Genomic DNA, 27,587 nt, shown 5'->3' on the forward strand with positions numbered 1-27,587 from the left:
CTTTATTTTTACAGACAGTATTAATAAATCATGATTATTATGAATTTCATGTTCCTTTTCGGATATTTATGAACCAAATAATGTTATGAATCATAATTTAATCATAGATGAAGATCCCTTAGCTCAATATCTTGCTTCTTCAGGCTCCTGTCAAGCAAGACGGTAGCTCTTTCATCCACAATACGCTCTTCTTCACTAACTCTGCTAATATCACCGATATTACCCACTTCTGAACTCTTATTAGAGCAAATTTTCTTCCTTATGTTAGCTAGATATTGATATTGTCTTTTCCTCTTTGACATGATGAAATTCTTGCCAAAACCAAGAAAAACAAGACTTAAAAGCAAGCGAATGTCTGAGGTCAAACTCAAACTCAAACATTTACTCTTTGAGGTTTGTGCTAGTAATGAAGGCTGTAATCATAACTTTCTGTCTGGTGATTCATGGAATCTATACAGATGCCATTGCTCACAATTTTTTACATTAAAATGTAATAATGATCAAAATTTATAACAGAAGAAATACTGCATTTTCTTAGTTACTTTTACTAATTACCCTGTAACTATGAAAGTAAGAGCAATTTTGACAAAATATTTAATTTATAAATTCTTCATTACCATACGAAGCTCAGTGAATTTTTTCAAGATTTTGCAATTTTCCCCCATACCCCTATATATTGGCTTTCTGGCTGGTCCCCTTGAAAGTTACTTTGCCTGTTGCAACCACTCTTTAAGGCCTTATTCAAAGGTTGAAGTGAAGGTAGCTCTACCTGTTGGGTTGGCGGTATGTAATGATTAGTTCCTAGATACAGTGGGATATAAGCACTATAGTCCCTGAGGATTAATTATGTACTATACGTCTAAGTATGGAGTTATCTGTGAAACAATATTTTTGTAATGTAACTAAGATTTTAGTTGATGACAAAAGTCATACAGACAATTAGTCATTGGTTTAAGTATTTTACCTCGGAATTCAAGCTCCTATCAATTATAGTTACCTAAAGAATGGAATTTATTTTCAGTCTGCCTAATCCAAAAATAGGAATTTAATTTTAGGCTGCCTAACCAAAAGAAAATTGATTTATTTAATGGCCTATCCTAAAGAAAGGATTTTTGGCTCTGGCTGGATTAACATAAAGGAGAAAAGGCTAATGCTAGTAATGATAACGAGCAGGTAATCAAGAAAATTTGAGTGTAGTCAGACTGACATAAGGAAAAGTGCTGAAAAATTAATCAGGAACTTTTACTGTTTAAATATAATTCAGGATCTCTTGTGGGTTCTATTATTACAATATTTTTCTTTGTGAGGGTTTCCCCATGTAAAGAAATGAAATTCATAGCCACATGAACCATTTGTATTATAGTTATGATCAACTACGTATGATATATTTTTTTAAAATCTGTTGATGATTCTATGAATTGTATACTCCCACCTTTCATCAGGAACATGCACTGCAAGTGCAAGAGAGTCCAACCACAGCGTTAGTGATAAGGTTTCCGAAGTCGGCGATCGTGGTGACACATCCTCGCCTTCACAGAATTCACCAAAAGTAGTAAGAAACAATGGCATTAATAACTTGTCTCCTAAATCACCCCGTAAAACAGTTGGTAAGTTTCTTTTGTTTATGGAAGAGGGGAAAGTTTTGACTCTTGGAAAACTTCATTTGTTTTTAGATTTAAATTTTTGAAGAAAATATATTAATGATGGTAATTTTTTTCTATAAAGATTATTCATTTAGTACCTGGGAAGAATGAATAGAAACTTAAATAAGATTTCTTGGCAGTTCATGTGTTAGATACTGGAGATCAACAAATATCAATATGCAGCTTTGACTGACCTCTTGTCTGAAAGACAAGGTTTGATTTTGGTATGCTGTTTGCCATTGAATTTTTATTGTTAATAAAGAGATGATTTTATTTTCTGTTCATAGGACCAGATCCAAGTAAACCACCTTGCAGAAAATCAAAACTTATCCGACTCGAGCGTAGAGAAGCAAAGTTAGCGAAGCAGAGAGAGGAAGCATTAAGGAGAGGTGAGTCCTTAATGGAGGGGATCAAATCCAAACCTACAAATAATACTCCAAAATCTCTAGAGGATTTTTTGAACGAGTCCCTTCCAGAATCTCCAGCACACAAATTAGAGGTAAGGGTTTATTATATGTTTATAACAGAACTAGAGTTTCAAGCCACTAAAGTAGTGGTTTTCATAAATGTGATACTGTAGGTTTTGTGTCCAAATAAGTGTCAGACCTTTTTAACATATGCATAATGGCTGGAATTGTACAGTTTTATAATCCTACTGATTATTTTATTCATTATCCTAGTCTTTCCTAGATTAATATTTTTTCATTATCCTAGTCTCTCCTTGATGAATTTTTTTTTCATTATCCTAGATGAGTATCTGCACTGCTAATGAGCCTTTGTTCTCTGTAATTGATTTTTTTTTTTTTTATCACCTCTGTTCATCTTCAAAATTAATGAAGTGTATACAGCACTGCATTTTTGTTTGCAGGTGTTATTATACAAAAAAAGACATGGTATTATATACCTGTATAATCCCAGTTACAGTAGTACTGTAATATGGAAATTTTGAGCTAAGTCATGGTAAACTGTGTTGTATTATAAGGTTACTTCAAGAAATAACTCATACAGTACCTTCAAATGAATTTAATTTGTTGAATGGAAAATAGCTTAATTATGTAACAGATATGTTTATTTTGAACTTATTGCTTTAAACCAAATTTTATGCTTTGAGAAACAACTTAACTTTAGCTACATTGGAAAATTTTATTGCCAATAATTGATATCTGAAATTTATTATCTGATATAAGACTGTAAAGTAATGAGTCTAGTTCAAATAATTCTCAATTGTACAACCCACAAAGAGTGTATTTAATCGTTAGCCCACGTGACACATATTTTTGTATTGTCCATTGAATTTATAAGCAGCCTGCCAACCATTTCTGCAACTGAATCTCATGCCCCATTTTTTCCCTGAATTCATATCTCTTGCTGGGACCTATGATTAGTATTTTGTATAGTTGCATGAACATGATAAGGCAGCAAATGACCAGTGTATCAAGTGAAGAGGGTCCTATATCAACTGTGATACTCACTTGAGAGAATGACTTGATATTTTCATCTTGGTAACTAGCACTTCTAGCCATTAAGCATAAGTATAAAAAGAGATTTATATTTGATAAATGAAAATTAAAACTTTTAGTACTTCCTTCAGGTTTTTTTGTAAGGTGAAGTATGTGATACTTAGTTTTATTTTAAGTACTAATTTAATTTTAGGTCTGTTTAATCAAATACAGTATCTTAAAATGCATCCTTCATTATTTTGTTTTATTGTACATTCTTTGGAACATTCAGTATATTTTTATCATTGTGAAAGAATGTTATTATTGGTGAAATAATGAGTATATAGTTCATCCATTAAAAATAAGTAATTATTTGATCTACGAATTAAAAATATAATCGACATATGAAAAAGGAAGCTAGCTTATATACTAGGTTAATGTTTAATTGTCATATTTATTTTCAATGTAGCCATCAAGTGCGAACTATGTTTGATTGGATATTGAATACATACTATTTAATGTACAGGATTAATAGACCTGTTAGCACTCAGAAACCAGAGTATGACCTCATAGGCTCTTTCATTAGTTTTAATTTCTATTCTAATTTAAAATTCCTCAGATCCATTATATCGAGTAACAATAGTTAAACGTCATAATGGTAAATATAATGGAGATACATAAAGAAGTTTTCGAAAAGAAATCTTTCCGAGTTTATCCTAATGAGAGAGAGAGGTATTTATATTTTAGAAAAAAATTAAAGGAGAAGCATATATATATATATATGGCTTTGAGTTAATATCTTTAATCTCATTGTGTTAATTCAAAAGCTATTGCAAACTACTGTTGAGAACTTTATTCACTAATTTTTTAAGAAAATGCCTTTGCTGAATTCAAACTGCCTTTATTTTGGTGATAATTAATAGAGTAGCTGGTGAATGTTGTTACTTTAGGAATTCATTCTTCATCTAACAGCTTTATCACTTTTTCATAGTCCTTCCTTTGTTCATATTTTTGTGAATCCAAGTATCGTATTGGACTTCGATCACATCAGGATTTTTCTCATTGTTATGACATTGTTTTCATGTCATGTAATTTGTCTTATTTTGCTGAATTACATAATGAGAAATATCTTGTAGGTTATGGAAAGGACATCCTTCAAGTTCCTGCATTCCTTTAGGGGTAAACTCTCCTTGTTTAGTCAATGCTATGGACAAAATGTTTTTGGCTAGGTAATTACTTTTATGACTACTCACATGGTGTTCGTAGATACAAAGTAGTAAAAATACGTCAGTGGTATTGATTGAAGAGCCATTAATTGAATGCTTGTAGCCCAAATTTAAGTAAAATACTTCCTAAACATATTAGTACCTTTTTTTTTAAGTTTGCAGAACTTTGCCTTGAGTCACAGTTGGTGAGACCATCCCAAAATTTGATTTGAAAAAGCCAACTTCCAGAAGCCTTGAAAACAGTCACATGACCATTCATTTATATCTCTTCCCTAAACCCCTTATGAATTGCTGAGCCAGTCATTACATGACGTATTGCATGAAACCAATTACCAGACGTAGAATATCAAGAAAGCTTGAAGGCTAAGCAGAGATTATATGAAATGGCTCTCCCCCCTTCAGAGCATTCATTGTTAAACTTGCACTGGATGTTCATTTTGTCTAAACACGAATTCCTCTTACGCTCATTATTGTTGCTTTTCTGTATCTCGGCATATGAACTTTTTCTCAATAAAATACAGCAATGTATCAATTTTATTTATTGATCTTGAATCTTTTTTGCACCTAGTGCAGTACATTCAAGGCAGTACTTGCCCTTTTTACTCACTGTCCATCTGTTTTCTTTGTGCCCCTTCCAAGTTGTTCAACTTTTAAACTTTCTCATACCCACATTCTTTTATAAGTCTTATGCAGGGTAGATATATGATTTTAGTGTTCTATCAAAATACTTAATAACAATCTTATGCTAGACAGAGGAGGAAGCTTTACCCTTTTGTATTTTGGTTCATGATAGGTATTCATAGCTTATGTTGCATAGTGTATCTTTATTCTTCCATCCCAAACAACTTGAGATGTTTGTGAAATTCCAGGTACACAAATGAATTGTGGTTCCATAACTGGCAATTCTCAAAATAGCGCTAAAGCTATTGTTTATGTAATAAAATTATTTGTAAAACTTTATCACTCCTTGTGAATTTATAAAAAATGTGTGCTTTCTCTTCTTTGATCCCTCTAATCTTATTACCCAATACAACTTATTTCCTCGAGCATAAAACAGAGTTGTGAGTGGGCTTTTCTTTTTGGCAATCATCATTCACCATCTACTCAAAAAGTTATTGTCAGTAGCAAGGTAGTTCATATTTGGTAACAGTATGATAGGCTAAAGGAAAACAGGTTCAATGTTACATAGATTGTTACAAGCTACTGCAAATGTTTTGCTATAGCTCACATATTTAGATGACCTTAACTTTTTTTAATGTTAGAGTACTGTAGTAAACGTTTATTGGAATAGGGCTTTTTATTTGTTTTCTGTCATAGTTGAAAATACTTGAATGTTAGTAATACCAAAAATTACCTTTACAGTATTTGTATTTCTTGTGAAAATCCTATTGTACTTAGTTTTTATTTTTCATTCCAATTGTAGAAAGCAATTATGTATATATTTCAAATCCCCATGTGCAGTTTTATATAAGTCTCGGAAGTTTATTGTTATACATTTTGAAGCCTGGGTTTATATTGATGTATACAGTAAAACTAAAAATTTCCCATTTTCTTTCCTTTCAATAGATTTTTGCCTTTAGTACAGTATTGAGAACATTTGACAGTAAATGGCAATAACTTTGGCTTGGACACACCACAGCCGTTTAATCTTTTCAGTCTTCTCTTCGCCTATAAAGGTTTAAAGGCTGCTCGTGAATGGCAGAGGCAAGGGACAGTGGCATTGCCCTATCAAGCAGGACAATGCCCTAGAGACTGACCATATGTTCAGTGCCCAAGCCCCCTCTCCATCCAAGCTAGGATCAAGGAGGGCCAGGCAATGACTGCTGATGACTCAGCAGATAGATCTATAGGCTCCCCCAAACCCCCAATCCTTAGCTCAAAAGGATGGTGAGGTTGCAACGACCAAAGAAACTACCAAGTTTTGAGCGGGACTCGAACTTCAGTCTGGCTTTTACCAGTCAGGGACGTAACCCCATTGGCCACCTCAATCCTATAAGATTTTAGGAATGATAATAACCACAGTTCTTTTTCAAAAACCTTCCATATCTCAATTGGAATTGGAAAATGGGGATCCAATTTAGACAATATTTATACCAGTAATGTCAAATTAACTTCAGCAACTGACTTAGTTAGACAATACTCATCTGTTATTCCAAATTATCTCTATTCTATACTAGAGGCCTTAACCCATTGAAAGGAAAGACAATTTTAAAAATTTAGTTTTACGCTATATGTCTTGTCAATAAAAGTCTATGCTCTGAGAGAGAAGCAATATGAACATCAGCTGAGTATAAGAATAAATTTTATACTATTTTTTAAAGATGAGAATGTTTGGTGATTCTATATCCAATATATAATTTTGTAAAATTTTATGCTCTACAAGGAAATTGTTAGCTGTTTTGTAATGGTTTTTATACATTTTTTTATTTTAAATTTCTCCTGGATGTTCAAATTTGTATTTATATTTTAGTCCTGAAAGATATTTTCTATTTTGAATTGAGGCATGATTAATAAACTTACAGATATCAGAACCTGTTTAGGGAATCATGATGCCAAGAAGTTGGTATCCTTCGAAATACAAATTGATTTCAGATACATAGAAATTTTCAGTACTTTATCTTGTTTGTAGGTATTAGTCTTGTGTAGTGGGAAACTATCAAATTGGCTTTTCACATATTCAGGTCATTGGTTATATACTCAAGTTAGAATAAATTATATTTATTGTTTCCTTACTTAGTTCATTATACAGTAATTTGCAAGGTGATGTAATATTGTAGATTTGCCATTTGAACATTGCAAGTGGCTTAACCAGTCCTTGTAAGTAATTCTAGCTATTATTTGAATCCATATCTATTAGTTAGGATGGGTTCCTTTGATAGTGACAGTCATTCTCCAAAAACATCGATAAGGAAAAGGAAATTTGAACTTCTCTTGAAAGCTCTGCCCAAAATGATTTTGGCAGCAATCCTTAGTAATCAATTAGTCCATGAATGTGAGGCTCTACAGTATTGACATTAAAAAGAAAATTTAAATGTGTTTGTGTAGGGTTGTATCCTGAAGTATTTTTGTTAGTGAAATTTTTAAAGGTCTGTTATGTACTAGAAAAAAAAATTATTTTTAAAGGCTTGATGGAGGTATAGGTTATTTGTTCTTATACGAATATAGACCATCTTCCTTTAATATAAGTATGATTTCACTGAAGCTTGAACAGCCATTAAACTTTCAACCAGGTGGTTGTAGTTTCTATTGGGTGAAGGGTAAACTCCACGTGCCCAAGAGTTAGTAAAGCTCCTACTTTTGATTTTGGCCACAAGCCCTATAGACACATCTTTCTGCCTCATTTGGCTGTTAACTTCGTCCGTGTTTGGCTACTAATATTTTGCTTTTTCCTTTAGATTGAATTGATATGCTGGGAGGTCGTTTTCAAGGTATATATTAAAGGAAGACTAGGATATGCTGTTGTTTTCCAGATAAACTGTAAATGTGCGATAGTTTTATATACCAACCTACTGTTATCCTCAACATACTTATTCGTGTTGGAGTGCATGCCTGTTACTGTCATTCTTTCGTTACTGTAGCCTTTTATGATGACGACGACGACAACGTGAGCATAAGCAAGTTGGCAATGCTTAGACTTCGCTAGTGCTCCATCGGAGGAAGGTGAGGGGTGCCACCCTTCTGCCCACCCCTGCAGATTTTACCCAACCCAGGTAAAGGTGCTAAGCGAATATCATCTGGTAGTGTTGTCTCGGGTACTTCCAAGTATCTCCAATGACCTCTTCCCCTGTGAGTCATTATTGGCTAGCAGATTGCTGTAGAAGGCAAACTTCAAGTTTCTCTTCCCCTCTGTCTCATCTTTGTGAGATTCTTCAAACACTGCGACTTCAAGGGGACAAGGAAGGGATACCGCGTATAAGTTATCAAAGAAGTCCAGGAAGAGCGATCGATAGGAATCTCTTACCAGTAGACTGTGATGGATCTCTGCCTGCCTGAGAGGGATGGTGCTGTACTGAGAACCAACCCATTTCCTGGAGGGGACTCTGTACACTTTACTAATGGTTATGCTCATAGTACCTCTGCTCAATCATATTAACAAACCAGGTACACTCAGTGTTGGTCAGGATGAAGGGCACTACCCTTCTGGGTTTACAGGAGCCATTTACAGTGTGTACCAAAAACTACCCCACATCGTCGTCGGCGCCCACTCGTGTCCGAGTATTGGGTTCTGTCGTTAGCCATCAGCCTCCTATCTGTGGGGTGGGTGCTTATGCCTGATGTGGCTGTTAAGTCCTAGTCTGTGGTGGAAGAGTCGCGGACAGTGTTCACAAGGGAGGGTAGGTGGTGGGCGGGGCTGTTCTAACCGCTCTCTCCTTCTTATCCTCCTAGCTTCCTCATTTTGTCTCCTCCTCTCCTCGAAGTCCGCGGTGCCATGGTGTACTGTACTCCTCCAGGTTTTCCTGTCCCTGGCTGTTTCTTCCCATGAGGAAGGATCGATGTCAGTTAGAGCCAGGGTGTGCTTTAGTTGATCTTTATAGCGCATTTTCGGGGCTCCTCGTGGTCTGGTGCCCTGGGTCAGTTCTCCGTAGAATATTTTCTTAGGGAACCTAGATGGATCCATCCTATGCACGTGTCCTATCCAGCGGAGGCGGTGGTGGATGATGGTGGCCTCCACGCTGGGCAGCGAGGCACGTTCTAAGACTTCAATGTTGGTGGTGTGGCTCTCCCAGGGGATTTTCAAGATCTGCCTCAGTTTCATTTGTTGGAAGCGTGCTAGGTTTTTAAGATCGTTACTATATAGCGTCCATGTTTCACATGCATACAGGAGTGTGGAGAGGACTACTGCCCTGAACACCATTATTTTGGTGGTCATTGTCAGTGCGTGGTTGTTAAATACGCGGCGGTTGAGTCGGCCAAAGGCGGAGTGGGCTGCCCTGATCCTGTTCTCCACGTCCTTTTTGCTTGTGGGAGCTGATGTTAGGATGCTCCCTAGGTAGGAGAACTGGTCCACCTGTTCTAACGGTTGGTCATTCACTGTGGTATTGAAATTGGGGATCATCAGTCCTGGTGGATGTTGGACGAGGGTCTTGGTTTTGTCTGAGTTGACTTGCATCCCAAAACCTTCGTAGGCAGAGTTGTATGCATCAGCTAACGACTGCAGGTCCTCTGCCGTCTGACCTGGGGTGGCATTGTCGTCAGCATACTGCAGTTCTCGCACTGCACACAAGGTGGTCTTGGTTCTGGCGCGGAGTCTAGCAAGGTTGAAAGCGCCTCCATCCATGCGGAAACGTAGGTCGACTGAGGGTGTGTCTGGGGGAATCTCGTTGAGCATTGCTGCGGTGTATAGCGAGAAACACGTCGGGGCCAGAACACAGCCCTGCTTCAGGCCGCCGTTGATGGGGAATGGGTCTGAAAGAGAGTTCTGGTGGCAGACTCTCCCAACCATTCCGTCATGGAGGGCACGCACCAGCTTGACAAAATCGGGTGGGCAGCCATATCTTTTGAGGACAGCCCACATGGAAGGTCGAGGTACTTTGTCGAAGGCCTTTTTCAAATCCCAGAAGATGAACATAAGTAAGAAGTATTGGCACATGTTGCTCTTGCTACCTGTGCTCAATCTCGTACAGGACAGAGTGCCTTGACTGAACCTGCGAACATTGTTACTTGACCAAAGAAATCTTCTTTGAAGTCCAAGAAGTTTGATCAGCTGAAGTTTGGTTCAGTTCCAACCCATCTCTCCCCGCATATGTGACTGATGGACGGTGCATACTGAGAACTATACATAAGGGAACATACCCATCCCAAGGAAGGTATATCAGTAGACAGTACAGGTACTTAAGCACCTGCAATGGTGACCCAGCACACGCACTATCTCGGGGATGTTTGTGGAACACCCAAGGATCTCCCCCCTAAAAAGACTTACGCTCCTAAGAGATGGAGAATTTCATTTGTAGAAGAAGAACTTCCGATTGGTTTCCATGTTCTTACGAACAGCAAAATCTTCCTTTACGAGAGCCTAATTGTAAAGACAATCCAAGGTCTCCACGTGATCATCCCTTTGTCATTTATTGCCTCAAGATTGTCCTCTAGGCCCTATGACTCCTTCCACTCAGTCTCCACACACACTCAATTACCACTTGATTGGAAAATAGCACTGTCGGAGACCTCTCGCTCATCCTTAGTGTGATTGTGACCAGGGAACTAGATCACCATCCTGATCTAGATATTAATCTGTGGCACCATCGTTCAGTTATTTCATTATGCATGTTATATTAGATCTTTTATAATTCTGGCCATCCTTTACATTCAGATGTTCCCAGACAGCTCCATCCTGTTCGTAATACTAGGTATGCAGTTAATTCTGATAGTCAGGCCTTCTCCATCATGAGGTTCAATACTACACAGTATTCTAGAAATTTTAATCCAGCTGTGACTAAGTTGTGGAATGATCTTCCTTATCGGGTAGTAGAATCAGTGGAACTTCAAAAGTTTAAACTTGCAGCAAATTTTTTCATTTTGAACAGGCGGACATGTCTTTTAATAGTTTATGTTTAAAATATCTGTTTTAATGATCATTTATTTATTTCCTTATTAACTTTCCTCTCTGACTATTGTTCCCTGTTGGAGCCTTTGGGCTTATAGCATCTTGCTTTTCCAACTAGGGTTGTAGCTTACCTAGTAATAATAATAATAATAACTTGTTCTTTACTACTCACCCAGACAGTTTTACAGCACAAGACCTTCTCGCGCCCTGAAATCTTTTAACACGCTGAGATCTTCCAACAGATTTGTGCTATAGGAAATTGGAACAGGAGATTTTATAGGACTGCTGGAAGCTCTTGTACATGGTCTGAGATGCCACATCACCTTCGAAAAATTTGTGGCAAGTTTCCTTTCCATCCAGTGACAGGCACTTGTACGATATGCCACGCTTTCTCGCTTACTTTTCAGAGACTAAAACACACCTAGTGCTTCATCAGCTTCTTAGTGCGTGAGAGCTAGGGACAGTTCGGTCTCTGAAAATGACTCCGGTTATTGATCTGTTATCCCTTCTTCTTCTTTAGGGTATCCCCTGATCTGATTAATGAGCATTGTAAGGAGAAGATAGATTCTAATGAGGTACACCTTGAAAACCCCTCATGACGGGGAGAAATCCTGGAACATCGCCAACCCAACAACATAATGACTATTCAGTATTGGCAGAAGCGGAGAATCCTGAGATGGGGTCAACGTACATCAGGGTCTTTGCACGGTGGCCTCTTTGATGTACTTAAAGGTTTAAATTCCTGTTGTTCCCCTGGTTGGAGTTTGATCCAGGGGTTAGAGGCACTTTGGATAGGATTAATTCTTAGATCTCTAGTCCTGTGAATTCCCTACACCCCATCAGATCAAGTGGAGATTCTATATTCCAGAGGATGCAGACCTGTTTCCTTTGCCCATAGATCCAGCAGTGGCCACTCAGACTGAAGGAACCCCAAGGGAGTGATGCACGAGAGCACCCCATTCTCAGCACTTGATCCTGCTACCATGGAAGCCTCCATCCAACATCCTGGATCAACCTCTGGTTAGTTGCAGTTGCCTAATTTACCACAGCCCAAGATTAACAAATCTCAAGATGTGGAAGTAGTACACTGACTTGGTCATTTTAAGTGTGATGGCTGTGTCCTACTTGGCCCACCAGTCAGTAGACCAGTGGGCCATCTGGATCCTGAAAAAGAGAGATGTTGCCTCCTCCCAATTTACCCAGTAGGTGAGGTAAGAGGCGGCGCTATCCTATAGGAATGGCCCCTGTGCTGGAGACTCGAGTTCTTTACTCACAGAAGGATGAAGAGGAAGAGCCATAACACACTTATTCTGTTAAGTTACTTTTAGTGGCCCGGGCTTGCCAAAGGTTGACGACATTGGATTTTAGGATGACATTGATGGCTCTCTAGTGTCCATACGCCTAATGGTACCTAGATCAGCTGGTTCTTTTCTCTACTTTCATCAAGAGAAGGTCCTCTTAGTCCCTGCAGTTAAAGAGTATCACTCATCCTTGAGCTAGGATTTCAGACCAAGTGTTAGACTTTTCCTCTTTATGGGAATTGTCAAAGCTCATAAAGAGCTTCAATCTATCTTGCCCTCCTCTTGAACTCAAGTCCTGGTGTGGAATTTCTCCTAAGTCCTCAGGTCTCCCAAAGCAGGCGGCTTTTGTGTTAATCAATATAAGCAATAAAAATTTTATTTGAGAAAAAATGAAATATGTAAATACAAATGTATTAATGTATTTAAGAAACTTAAAGCAATATTTATTTAAAGATTGTGAGCGATGGTTCTAAGATATTCTAATCCAGCATTGACGTCATATGTATCAAAAATACTTTTTAGTCCTAAGGATAGCATATTTTTTGTATTTTCTTCTTACATCTCGGCCTTTTTGAATTTGCTCCAGAATCATTTCAGTGCTGGCCTGCTCCATACGGAGTTTTCCTAAAAGCTTGTCCTTTGTTGGGTGGCAGATCTTCACTCTTCTATGAAATGCATTATGCCAACCTTCAATAGAGTTATTCCATCCATATACCAAAGGCACTTCCCCAATTTTGGGGGGTACCCGACATCAACAAGAAACAAAACAAAAAAGGGGACCTCTACTCTCTACGTTCCTCCAGCCTAACCAGGGACTCAGCCGAGTTCAGCTGGTACTGCTAGGGTGCCACAGCCCAACCTCCCACATTTCCACCACAGATGAAGCTTCATACTGCCGAATCCCCTACTGCTGCTACCTCCGCGGTCATCTAAGGCATCAGAGGAAGCAGCAGCGCCTACCGGAACTGCGTCACAATCGCTCGCCATTCATTCCTATTTCTAGCACGCTCTCTTGCCTCTCTCACATCTATCCTCCTATCACCCAGAGCTTTCTTCACACCATCCATCCACCCAAACCTTGGCCTTTCTCTTGTACTTCTCCCATCAACTCTTGCATTCATCACCTTTAGCAGACAGCCATTTTCCATTCTCTCAACATGGCCAAACCACCTCAACACATTCATATCCACTCTAGCCGCTAACTCATTTCTTACACCCGTTCTCACCCTCACCACTTCGTTCCTAACCCTATCTACTCGAGATACACCAGCCATACTCCTCAGACACTTCATCTCAAACACATTCAATTTCTGTCTCTCCATCACTTTCATTCCCCACAACTCCTATCCATACATCACAGTTGGTACAATCACTTTCTCATATAGAACTCTTTACATTCATGCCCAACCCTCTATTTTTTACTACTCCCTTAACTGCCCCCAACACTTTGCAACCTTCATTGACTCTCTGACGTACATCTGCTTCCACTCCACCATTTGCTGCAACAACAGACCCCAAGTACTTAAACTGATCCACCTGCTCAAGTAACTCTTCATTCAACATGACATTCAACCTTGCACCACCTTCCCTTCTCGTACATCTCATAACCTTACTCTTACCCACATTAACTCTCAACTTCCTTCTCTCATACACCCTTCCAAATTCTGTCACTAGTCGGTCAAGCTTCTCTTCTGTGTCTGCTACCAGTACAGTATCATCCGCAAACAACAACTGATTTACCTCCCATTCATGATCATTCTCGCCTACCAGTTTTAATCCTCGTCCAAGCACTCGAGCATTCACCTCTCTCACCACTCCATCAACATACAAGTTAAACAACCACGGCGACATTACACATCCCTGTCTCAGCCCCACTCTCACCGGAAACCAATCGCTCACTTCATTTCCTATTCTAACACATGCTTTACTACCTTTGTAGAAACTTTTCACTGCTTGCAACAACCTTCCACCAACTCCATATAACCTCATCACATTCCACATTGCTTCCCTATCAACTCTATCATATGCTTTCTCCAGATCCATAAACGCAACATACACCTCCTTACCTTTTGCTAAATATTTTTCGCATATCTGCTTAACTGTAAAAATCTGATTCATACAACCCCTACCGCTTCTAAAACCACCCTGTACTTCCAAGATTGCATTCTCTGTTTTATCCTTAATCCTATTAATCAGTACTCTACCATACACTTTTCCAACTACACTCAACAAACTAATACCTCTTGAATTACAACACTCATGCACATCTCCCTTACCCTTATATAGTGGTACAATACATGCACAGACCTAGAGTTATTAGTCCTTGGCAAATCGTTTGCCACTCTCTCGTGAACTGACCTCAAGTGAAAATTGATATATAGTTAAAGATTAATTAGGTCATCAGATAGATGGATACTTTATTCTATCTCTTTTTCAACACTTGTCTGTTCGACACTGTCCATTCGATATACTATCCATTCGACACTCTCTTTTGACATTCTGTCCGCACACGCCGTCAGATAAGGATCTGACCCTCAAGACTAGCCTTCGCTTTGGCAAAGCGAAGAGGCGAGTGTCATGGCTTTCAGTGTGTCAACTCCTGAACAAAAGAAGGTTGTCTCCTTCATTTTAGTTCTAGAGTTTGGGACCAAGACCCAGAACCCAGTCATTCATGACTCTAGAGTCCTTCTCTATCTCTTTTCTATGAGAAGTGACTACTGGGAATTAGAATGACTTGCTTCTCTGTTTTGTGACTATACTACAATGCTACCAAAAAAGAAACTGAGCTTCAGGCTGAAGCACTAGAGACTTTCTCAGCACTGAAAGGATGAATAAGATATCCAAGAACACTGTTTTGTTCTGGCTTTGTGAGACCATCTCTCACAGTGAGGGGATGGAAGAGATATCGAATCCACCCTAGCTTCCAGGAAGAACCTGTTTGTAGCATAGACCTTGAAGTAACACTTCTGGAAATGCCAGACAACCTTCACCGCCCTTTATGCAAGGGGTTTAACTACAGCCCCTTGGATCCTTTTACCCTTTAGGGTTGTGGTGGCTTATGTGGTAACGTCCCTGATTGGTGAACGCCAGACTGGGGTTCGAGTCCTGCTCAAGTTCGTTAGTTCCTTTGGTCGCTCCAACCTCACCATCCTTGTGAGCTAAGGATAGGGGGTTTGTGGCACCTGTAGGTCTATTTGCCGACCCATGAGCAGCCATTGCCTGGCAGTCCTTGGTCATATCTTGGGTGGAGAGGGGCCTTGTATTTATGGTTAGTCTCTATGGTATTGTCCTGCTTGATAGGGCAATGTCACTCCCTTGCTTTTGCAATTCATGAGTGGCCTTTAAACCTTTAAACCTTGGTCTGGTGGTAGTTGTTCAGTAGGTTGTGTAGCAAACTATCTCCCTCATGGTACAAAAAGCATCTTGTCCAAGATAGCGGTCATGAAGAAAATCTAAAAGCGAGGTAAGAATAACTTTCCTTTCCCTCTTCTTTCTCTTCATGCCTTGGCGTGCAGCAGTTATGACTATATTTGCTAGACCGGACACTGGATGCAGGTAAGCCTCTTGATCGAACAATTTTTATTTAAAAACAAGTTTTTTTGAGAAGTATCTCTCCCATTCTCCCACATCAGTGGGAGGATGCAGAAATGCATGCAAATCCATTTGTCATAAATGATCGTGCATTCCAAAAACTTATCTTCTACACACATCTAAGCTCTTAGCCTAATACCTGTGAACTCTTCATGCTCAGGTTTTTAGGCGGTTAAAGTATCTTGACAATCCTTGGAGAGAGAACCAGTCAGTTTTGGTTCTGGTGACTTCCTCCCTCCTAAGGCTAAGTCAACTATTGAAGGCTGATGGGTTGTATTCATTTAGGAATAAATCCCAAAGTTTTGAATAAATTCGCCATTTTCCTGACTATACAAACCTGATTCCTGTAAGTTACGCTTTCCACTAAAACCACTCCACAAGTCGTAGGTCGAAGGTCAAATGTTGGAGCATCTAATTGTGGGGTGGCCGTGGCTTACTTTCAAACCCACCACCAATTACAACTACCTTGTTGAAAGTTTAATGGCTGTTCCAGCTTTGCCAGAATCATATTCCTATTAAAGGACTCCGGTTTGTTTAGTTAGGAAAAATACAAATTACTTTAGAAATATTTGTTGGTGTGCTTAAATATGATTTATCATTCAGTCTCTCTTAGTACTGTAATATTAAGCAGTATAAAGAGTAGCCAGTAATGCCAAATTGTTTGTTAATTTTCGTAAGATTGTGATAAGCATTAATGTTTGTTTTTCTTTGTAAATTGAATTACACTTACATTTATTCAGTACGCTTAGGATTGTAGAAATTATGTTTATGCTAGCAATCTGGATTAGTAATAATTGAGATTTATCAACTGTCAGGTTAAATTAGTCCGATCCCATCCTGGAAGTGTGGGATTTGTACAAAGTTTTGGCATTGCTCATAAGGTATACCAACAATACCAGATTAACATCCATGGCGACAGTCCTGATAGATGTTCCGAGTCGCAGTTTAGGAGGTTTCTTTGTAATTCGCCACTGGAGGTATACTAAAGGAATAATCTGTGATCTTCATCTGTTGTGGCAAAGGAAAAATAACCTGGAAGGAAAATAGTCCTTAACTCTCTTCTCAAAATATTTCAAGCTTAATTTAGATCAGACAGTTCAATTCTAATTGTAATTATTATTACTTCTGGTATGATGAATTGGAATTTAAGAAATTTTCCTTCCATGTTTTTGAATGGCTTGCTTGTCTTTGCTGTATTGTATTTAAAATCTTCAGCCTTAACATTGATACTTTTTTTTTCTTTCTTCTGAAAGTGCATGTCTATTTACATTTGAAATGCTCCTTTAGTTTTCTATTTTTGGTTACGGAAAAGTTACTTCCCCTTTGGCGAGAGCTGTATGGTAACTTCTATTATTTTGCCCTGATGGAAGGAAAAACTTTACCATTTAAAACCATAAAAATCCATATAACCCCACCACGTGAGTTTTTCTGTTATCTTTAAAGCTTTAGTATTATTTTCTTTGCATAAAGTTTAGCCTGGTAATAATTATGCTTTACGATATTGTTAAAGGTGAAAAAAGTTTAGGAACATCCAGTTGTAAGAAACATTCATTGCTATATTTTCTGTTACTGCCGGTCTACCAGGAAGCTGAGTTTTATTTATTTTCTTTTTCATTAAATTTTTCGTAGGTAAAGCAATCGGGTTGTTCAGCTTAATCAAATAGTTTTCGTGTAAAGTTCTTGGTCTTTTCAAACATTTTCATTTACTTAAGCTAGGTCATGAGATTTCTAGTGAAGTTGAATGTTATAATAGGGTTTTTTTCTATAATAATTTGGATATTTTAAGTTAAACAGGATAGTGATTTAGTTTTGCATATTTTATTGATGTACTGCATATTATTTTTTGTTTTGTTAGGAGGGTTCACACAGTTGATGGTCTAGCACCCACTGTCTTTTGAAAATGTTCATCTGCATGATAAATTAATTGAAAAAATGCAATGAAGAGCTATTGCTCATGGTAGTTTTATTTCATATGGAAATTTACTTTATCCTTCCTTGGCTACAGTATATTATCAGTCAACCTTTGCTGCCTTTGCCACTTGTCAAACAGCAAGAAAAAAAAATTACAAAATTACAGTATAAGGAATATTATGCTAAACAGTAACTCAGAAATAGGTATAAAGTTAATTTCTGGGAATTTTTAACATGATGCCAAGAAATAAAAAATGAAGAAAATTGGTGGATGCATCATCAAAGTATCAGTATGTTATGTTCATTATTAAAAGTGTTGACAAGTAAGATTTTGACTCGTCAGAGTAAAACCGTTGCTGATAGAAACAGTTATTGTCATAAGTTGGATATCACCTATAAATACAGGGTGAAGATTTTTTTCTCTTAGTTATGGGAGACGGAGAACACTGAATAAGAAAATGTAGATTTTGATATGAAAAGAGAATTTGTTATAAAAAGGAGGCTTTCCATGTAATATCAAGTTCTCTATTGTCTATTTGTGGTTTTTTTATATTCCATGTAAGATTTTCTAAAATTTGTGAGCCAAACATTTTTAATTCCTGTTTGGTAATTTATAAATTTTTCGGTGCCTCTTTATCTGTTGTCTGCTCTCAGAACATCACCATTTGCATTCACCCCATTTTTGGAAGTACTACTATAAAAAAGTGATGTTGCTGACCATAGCTTTAGAATTTACTTTCTATCATTATTCCCCACTTAAGTGTTTCTTTCTTATTATGGACACTTGTAGCCATGTGTTAGTACCTACTGGGTATTTTGTATTTTAATACATTTCTTATTCTATTTTCTGGTTTACAATGTTGCAAGCCTTTGCAAAATTCCTTTTGTATATTTTACTACGTTCACGAATGCTATGGTCTGGTTTTGTTGGATCCTTTGAAAAAGCTATTGTTATTAAATCATTCTGAAAGAAAAGTCATATATAAGAAGAAATAATCCTCAAGTAAAGTTTTTAAAAACCTTAGACATTGCTTTCATGAGTTTTAGTTTTGACGGCCTTTTTTATATTTGGCTCTAAGCAACATTTGAGAAATTTGTTGAAATATATACAGAGGGAATATGAATAAAATCATAACCAGAAAGCATCTCTAGTAGTAATATTCTTCTTATTGAAGGTAATTATTGGCTTGCAGTTATGTATATTTTTTTCCACGGAAGTTAGAGCAAAAAGAATGAAGGAAAACCTTACCTTTATCACTCCTATTCTTACTCTTCCTGTGGCTCCTCTATTTTTTTCCCACTAGTTGCCCCTGTTTTCATCACATTTTAAGAACAAGTATTTTCAACCAACGTTATATCTACATCCTTACGATAATGGGATGACACGGCAAAGGGTTTATAGAAATTCATTTAAGACCTTGGTAAATATTTGGCACAGTCTTTTGCCTCCTGCATTACAGGTAGCAAAAAGGTAATATTATCTTGAGGTGGAAAGGTGTTAGATTTGTTTTAAGGATGGAAACTATTAATGAAAAATTTACCTACCCTTTCATGATAATGAGCAAGATTTTTTTCATCATTGATGTCGGTTCTTTGATGCTTGTTTGTGATATAGTTCATCTGGCTCTTATTATTCTTAGAGTCCAACTTCTCAGTATTTGTTGCCTTTGAAAAGTGTTTAAGGTATTTGATACTTTATAGTTGGTTACTTTTTAAAGAATCAATCCTTGAATATTACAAATTCGATGATGTTGATTATTGTACTTGTACAGTACTTCATTTGTTATAGGAGAAATTAATGAAAATGTGATTTAACAGTTTGAACAAACTGTTTAGTGAGCTTATTTTCCTCTCTATGGTTTTGAAACTTTGAACAAAATCCAGATATATTTTTACTTTTTGGAACATTTCCTGTGTTCAGGAAATTTATTATGCTCATTTATTATGTTATCTAGTGTTTTCAAGCTCAGTAGATCGTTTAGAGAAATTAAATAAGTTATCTTTTTGAGCTGCTGTATGATTTTTATGGGTCATTCAACCATAATGTTAGTAGTTTGCAAAATTTACACTTATTTTCCTGTTGGTGTAAGAAAGATTTGATTGTTTAGGATACCTGCAACTCTGCTTGATAATGATGGTCAAACCTTTTGATCAGGTTTATTTTTTCTCTGTCTGGGTTGTGGATTAAAAAATGAGCTGCATCATATCGTTAGCAGTTTCTAAATATTCCTATTTAAAAGTTGATGCGGAAATAAATTTAAAATGGAGTAAAAAGTGGTATTAGGTTAGTTTTCATGTTTTTTTTTTCACAGTAATTATACTGTACACTTCATTGTTTAATACTTTTTAAGAACTTTTATGTATGACTAGAAAACTTATTTTGCTGGCTTTCTCTTCAAACCAAATTTAAGATAAATTGAACCTTAACAGTTGAAGCTAGTGAGGGTAAACGAAAATGAACCATCATTCAGAGCCAGCTATAGAGCTTCATATGCCGTCTATCAGAAGTACCAGTTGGAGATTCACCATGATATCGAGTGCGACAGAGCAACATACAAAAGCTTCCTGGTTGAAGGGCCCCTTGTGGTATGCCCCTGTTTTCTACTTTTCTATGGCACATATCTGTGTATTTGTTTGCATACTTGAGTTAGTGACTTGCTTTAGTTTGTTGCCCTTAGGATATGCATGCTCTGTACAGAGTTCTGTTTTCATCTTTATCACTTATGCTAATTGCTGACAAGGTTGCCAAGGTTAATGAAAAGTATAAGCATTCCACAAAATCGAGTTGATTTTAACCTTTAGTCTACTTTAAGATATTGTATTTGGATTTTTCTAGCTAATTTTTCTTTGTTTCATTAGATCATGTAGCTTTAAAAATGTATTAAGTATTACAAGCTTTACTCACACTAATTGTAAGACTTTAGTTGGCCTTGAATTATTTTCAAGTTGATTGTCATGAAAATATGGGAAAAGCGATACCAAAATTTTCACTGCGAAGACTTTTTTTAATAAGACTTTATATTGAGATAACTGTATTATGATAAAGATTATACATAAGGGATATTTTTAGTATCTATTCTAATATATCATTGGGGTATTTACAAAAACATTCAAACCTGTACCTTTCTATTGCCTATTACTTAGGTACTTTGAACTTTAAGCAAATTCTTGTTATGCAACAATTACAACTTTAGGATGGGGAGTATAGCCACATGAATGGGCTTATAAACACATTTTCCTCACCCATATGAATTAGTTTATTCTCTAGTCACAAAGTTCGCTCATTTCTTAGTAGGGATAATGGAATGAAGAAAATCAGTCAGTGAATGCCTGTCTTTGATTGGCCACCTATTCCATTATAAACCAAGTCCCTCACGAATTGTTTCGTATGCATTCCTTTCAAATTATGTACCTCAGAATGCAATGTAAAGTGAGAACAAGGAAATCTATTGTCTGTATATGCTCTGTGTACCTTTTCTGAAAGGGGGAACAGCACAAGAAGTCTCCTTAGAAGTTTTCATTACTCCAAAGCTCATGTGTTGATGTGCCTAATTGACAGATAAAGGAATTTATTCCTCAACAGGACAATTTGTAAGTTCCTGGGCAGCAAACAAACAAGGCTTACATAACAATATCTTTGGACTGGCTATATTTAGATATTAAGTCACTGGCCCCATAATCAACATACAAGACATCATGATGATGTGAGTGAACCTCATTAATGAAAAGGAACTTGTTCTCATGCACTTTCCATTATAATGCATGTGATCAGATAATTTTTCGACGTGTACTTAGAGTTCACTTGAACCTGTCTTGCTAGAAAACTTGGGTGATGTTTTATGCTCAAATTAGGAGTTTTTGCAAAGCTAATCTATGTATGTACTCTAGTTATGTGGACGTCACTTTTACTTGATTCAGGAATCCTTTTGAAAATAGTAAAACTTACAATTTTTAGATAAATAGGGGGATGATGCCTGAATCTAAAAAAAAAAAGAAATAAAAAAAAGAAAAACAGGGAAGGATGCCCAATTATAAAAATCAAAATTGTATCTGCAGTCCTAAAAATAGTATATCTTGAGATCAAAGACTGTTTTCCCATGGATGTATCTCAGTGAATTTATAAAAGAATGATAAGAATTTAAACAATTTTCAACTTGAGAGCTGCAGTAATGATTTGTGTAATGTAAGAAGCTCAATATCTAATTTATGAATATAAACAAAAGAAAAATTTGAGGAATGGACTGTAAATGACCTCTCACACCCCTGTGCCAGACTATATATCCCAAATTCATAAATCCATGTACAAATTTGAGGAACAGAGAATTGCTCACAGTCATGTTTAAAAACACCACAATTTCAGAAGAGCAAATAAGAGATTTCCAAAAAAATTTTTCTGAATGCTGGGCTCCTGTATTATGATAATTTTACTCTTTGTAGCCATTGCTTTGGTATTTTTACCTTTTAAGTTTAATTCTAATAGTACAGCATACTATAAATTTATACAAATTATAAGTTTGCTTCATATATTAGCTTTTCTTTATTCTAAATTTTTACATCTTGCCTATCTGGTTTCTAATTTTTTTTAAAATGTAAAATGTCAGGATCCTTGAAGCCCATATCTTTTTGACATTTTACTATACTTAGAACCCTGGAAGGTAGATAACTTGATGCAGATCTGGGACTAGCCTGGAATTTTGTATTTCCTGTTTGATCAGTTTCTTGAGGACTTTGCTCGACAAAGGGGTGGCATTTAAAGATACAGAGATCTTTCATCAATGTCAGGTTGCCCTAACAAAATGTCTTCTATTGTGGTAGCCTATTGGAAATATCCCTCCCTGGTGATCTTCTGGACTAGGTCAGACCCACTCAATCTCAATAGTTTATTATAATGTCTGCAACTTTTTTGTGAGCTAAGGAGTAGAGGTTTTGGGTAGCCTATAAGTCTACCTGCTGAGTCATCAGCAATCATTGCCATTCCTCCATAATCCTAGCTTGGGTGGAAAGAGCACTTGGTCCAACTTTTACTCTCCACCTTGAGGTATGCTTTCAGCCGATATCTGTAGGTCGCGATTAGACGTTAAAGTTCTCTTATAGAAATATATATATATATACTATAGATAGGTTGATATTGTATTGCATGTGCATACCAATAAGTTTCAGGTTTGGATGGTAAATATTTTTTGGGTGAAATAAAACAAAATATTTCTAAAGCACAATCAGAGAAATACGTTTAAACCTTATGGCAGAAAAAATTTAATGTGGCACATTTTCCATATTTAAGATTAAATTATTTTATTACCTTAAGATAGTAAACATTTAAATATCTTTATTACGGGAATGACGACTTAAAACACTCGTGTAAAATCATGAACGTAATATCCCCTTAAAGTTGGTACTAAGTAGATTGTGGTGAATGCTTTATTACGTGGGTGACGCTTAACAGGTTAAAATGTCTTGTATAGACCTTTTCATAGCTATAGTGTATATGTATGGGGTTTTACCTCTTTCTATGCTAAACTTGAGCTGTGATGCAGAATTTGTGTTCTTGATGGGTGAATTTAGACAGTTGCTGATAAACTGAAATTCTTTATCAAACCTTGCTAATATTCTGATTTCAACTCTTCTAAAATATACATCATTTTCAACCACCAAAAACAAGCCTTAATCAGTCCCCCCCACCCAACCCCCTCACAAAACAAAACCACTTATAATAGCTCTATCCAACAAAGCCACTGTCCATTAGTAGATCAAAGTCATGATTTAACTCTTCTTTCCCTTTGCTTCTGGCCCTATGCCGCTAAATTATTTGTATTCACGACATGACACAGCGCTGTACAACGTAGCATGCTTGTTCTTCCAAACAAACTAACAGTATATTAACAACCCAAAAAAAAAAAGGAATCCTACATTCTATAAAGATAACATGGAAATACTCTAGGAAGTCCCCTAGATAAGAATTTTCACTAAGAACCTGTGCGGACAATAAATCCTTAAATTTTAATAAGTGCAAAATAGATTTTTTTTTTTCTTGAGGAGGCGGCTAAGTTTAGAATTTTTAAGGCTCCAGCCCACGTCTTTCATCCATCCTAATGGATGTCACTTGAAAGTTTCTTACTACATTTTGAGAGGCTCTATTGAGATATAGTGGAAGTAGGCAAGCTTCTTATATGAAAATGTCAACTCTGCTCACATATTGACTGTTCTTTTATGGCCCTCCATGTGATTCTTTAGATTTTTGCTCTCAAATGGTTATTCAGTAATGGAAAAGTAATGACTTTTATTTTGTTTGAAAATTGTTTTTTTTTCTAGATATATACCAATACTTCTTTACAATCTGATAAGACGTAGAGATGGGTTAAGGTGTAAATTAGCTTCATCGCCTTCTCTTATGAATTCGTAGTTATTATACAAAGTACCTAAGCAATAGATTATATAAAGATACGGTTTTGTAGTAAAAACAGCCCTTTTTTCTTTTTTTTTTGTAAAACACCCTCGAAGTTCATATTACTTCTCTCTCTAAGCTATTTAAATGATGCCAAGGACAATATGAAAATTTCTTATTTACTCTACTTGTAAATTGCTTCCCCCTCTGGGAACCATGGTGCTATTGGCGGTCAGTAGCAAATAATTAGTCGATGTTGCATCCATTCCCTTGTCTTTCAGTTTCTTTCGTCGACTGTTTACTGTCGGACCCCTATTTTTTGCCCCACGATTCAAATTAAGTTTTAGGTTATTTAAAGAAAATATTGTTGGTTTTTTTTTATTATTATAACTTGATTGCAATTCATTCTTGAAATCCTTCATTGAATTGCATTCTTTCTCTCTGCTTTGACGTGGCTGAGCATCATTCTTGTACCTTTCATGAAGGTTAGAGCCCAATTTATAGTAACATTTAATTTTCTTTTAAACCTTCCTTTGTGCGAGTCATTTGATGTGCTTCTAGTTAGTTAAGGAGCTTTTCCAATGTCTAGTAGGTCAGACTTACCTTTTAGAAGTTTTCAAAAGCTCTTTTTGGAGTTTACTTATACAGTACTGAATCGTGTCAATATATCACGTGGAGTCAGCTTTGGGAAGGAAAACAGTTGTCGTTAATCCGTGCAATTGCCATGAAGTGCTAATTTCAGGTTTGATCTTTGTGCAAGACCATTATTATTATTACAGTATTATTATTATTATTACTATCCAAGCTACAACCCTAGTTGAAAAAGCAAGATGCTATAAGCCCAAGGGCCCCAATAGGGAAAAATAGCCCAGTGAGGAAAAGAAATAAGTAAATGAAGAGAACAAATTAACAATAAATCATTCTAAAAAAGGCAACAACGTCAAGACAGATATGTCATATATAAACTATTAACAACGTCAAAAACAAATATGTCATATATAAACTATAAAAAGACTCATGTCCGCCTGGTCAACAAAAAAGCATTTGCTACAACTTTGAACTTTTGAAGTTCTACTGATTCAACTGCCCAATTAGGAAGATCATGAGGGAATTTTTTCCCAGTACTGTAATTGTATGAAGCATTCTTGATTTTACATCTCAAATTTATCATAGGGAGGTAAGGGATTTTACACTGTGAGGTGTAATTTAAAGCCACTCTGTTGCCCGTACCTATGTGCATCATATTTTTATTTTGTGGTATTGGTTTATAAATGAGTGCTTTCGCCTCTTTAAAGTATTTTGTTTCCTCTTTATTCCAAGGTATTTTGGTTATTATTTCTTGCTTGCTGTAATATTTTCATGTAGATTGCTTGCTAAATTATCACAAAAGTTTTGGACTGAGGGTTTTTCATCTTTCATTTTCCTTTGCCCATTCTCTCTTAATCAGATGTATTAGTTTAAGAAAATTATTTTTATATAAAATTTTTTTATCTATGATCATATTTTATTGATACATTAATATGCTGTAATAAAAATATTTAAAGCTTATATGAAAATTTTGAAATATAAGTTAGTGCAGTAATATTTATATAGAAAATATACTGAAATGCTTTTGGTAACCTACTTTATTTACAGCCTTGGCATTCGAATTGTGGACCACCAAGTGGTTATGGATCCTTCCATCACCAGTATTGGCTGGATGGCCGCCTTATAGCCGTGGGAGTGTTAGATATCTTACCAAACTGTGTCTCCTCTGTTTATCTGTATTATGACCCAGAATTTTCATTTTTATCTTTGGGCACATACGCATCTTTGAGGTGAGTAGTATCGTATTTTGATTTATGCAATACTTTCTAGGTTTTGATTTTCTAGTCTGATTTTGCCAATAATGCCTCGGTTTGAAAATGAATCGGTTAAAGAAGCTTTGCCACTTTTCATTCTCAGTAGTTATTAAATAGTTAAAAACTAATTTATTGTGTAAGGTTTAATTTTTTTTTTTTTTCAATTATATGATTTCCAAGAGAAATTGTTTGCAATATTTGTGAAACTTCAATTTATAACTTGAGTAATTTTATTACCTATCCTTAGGTATGTATTCTGTTTAAAGTCTTATCAGATTGTGTTGCAAGAGATCACATGAAGAAGGCTAAGAACCTCCCCGTCCCTAATACTGGATCACATGCCCCAAATTCATAACTCCATAAATCTATCCACTACAGAAGGGCGTTACCATTAGTGTATCTCAAGGGGAGAACTTTAAACATCATTTAAGGGTTACTTTGCAGTGTCCCTTTGTCCCCTAGCTGCACTCAATTTTTAACCTACTATACCTCCAGGCCTGCTTCCTTCTTCCGATGATGCCATCCAACCTCTTTCATTTTAAACTTCATTGTGCAATGGGAGCATTTGCCTCCAGTCGTACCTATTTGCTAAATGGTCTCCCAGGATGACCCAAATTCATAAATCCAAGAACCCTTAAATAAGAACGACATGCATTTCAAGTGTATCCTTCGGTTGGAAGGTTCTCAAGTTAAACCTAATTAGTCTAGACATGGCAATCATAATCCCTCTCCTCCTCCCCCTCCATTGTTTCCAGTCAGTTGGTTTAGCTAATGATAGTGAGCGCTAGTTTACCAATGTTTTCAGTCAGTGTTGCTACTGATAGTAAGCTAGTTTACCAATGTTTTCAGTCAGTTGGTTTAGCTACTGATAGGGAGCTAGTTTACCAATGTTTCCAGTTGGTTTAGCTACTGATAGCTAGTTTACTGATGTACATGATAAAATACTTTTTAATAAAAACAAAGTATATTTGTATTTCATTTTGCAGTTACATAAATCGTAGTACATTGTAAAGCTCTCAAGTTGGAGGCTCTTATGAGGAGTTATACCTTTATGTAGTTTGTGGCACCTTATGGTTTTACCCTAAACAATAGTGTTATGTATTAGTTTTGTTTAACAATTAGCTTGTCATGTAAAAAAATATAATGTCTATATTTTAATGTTACAGGGAACTAGCCCTTACACGAGAATTGCAGCGCACCGCACCATCGCTCAAGTGGTATTACATGGGTTTCTACATACATTCGTGTCCTAAAATGCGCTATAAAGGGAACTACTCTCCTTCATATCTCCTTTGTCCTGAGACTTACAATTGGGTACCTATTGAAAAGGCAACGCCTAAATTAGATTTATCCGAGTATTCTAGATTGAATAATGATGCATCTGCCAAAGACCTAAATGGAGAAATAGATCTTAACAGAGTAAGTATAATTCCAGACTTAATACATTGTTATGATTTTTATTACTATCTATAGTTATAATGTTGACTTGTCATTAAATGATTGCTTGTTAAGTTGATGGATACCTTTATAAAGTACTTTGACATAAATGAAGATTATACAATTCATGCAAATAGGAGTAGTCTACTAGTTTCAATTATCTAACTACTATGGCTAAGAGATATGATGATAGCAAGGCATCTTTTGTGACTGTTTATGATATCAATGCTCATTGTAGGAATTGGTTAAAATCTTCTTTTTCTGATTGGCTTGGC

At 36.4% G+C, this 27,587-nt stretch overlaps 1 protein-coding gene across 4 annotated transcripts in view; it reads left to right on the forward strand.

The window, feature by feature from the left end:
- The window catches only part of Ate1 (arginyltransferase 1), a 114,780-nt gene that overhangs the window by 80,425 nt on the left and 6,768 nt on the right, over positions 1-27,587 (forward strand). For 2 of the 4 annotated variants that reach the window (XM_068374391.1, XM_068374389.1), the window contains exons 5-9: positions 1,443-1,607; positions 1,931-2,142; positions 16,557-16,718; positions 25,670-25,851; positions 27,042-27,294. In XM_068374391.1, the coding sequence (XP_068230492.1) occupies positions 1,443-1,607; positions 1,931-2,142; positions 16,557-16,718; positions 25,670-25,851; positions 27,042-27,294 (974 nt within the window). Of the gene's footprint in view, positions 1-1,442; positions 1,608-1,930; positions 2,143-16,556; positions 16,719-20,082; positions 20,239-25,669; positions 25,852-27,041; positions 27,295-27,587 lie in introns of all 4 variants that reach the window. The other 2 variants (XM_068374390.1, XM_068374392.1) reach the window with 2 other exon arrangements.

The sequence above is a fragment of the Palaemon carinicauda genome, chromosome 5 (genome assembly GCF_036898095.1).
Source record: "Palaemon carinicauda isolate YSFRI2023 chromosome 5, ASM3689809v2, whole genome shotgun sequence".
Taxonomy (NCBI): Eukaryota; Metazoa; Arthropoda; class Malacostraca; order Decapoda; family Palaemonidae; genus Palaemon; species Palaemon carinicauda.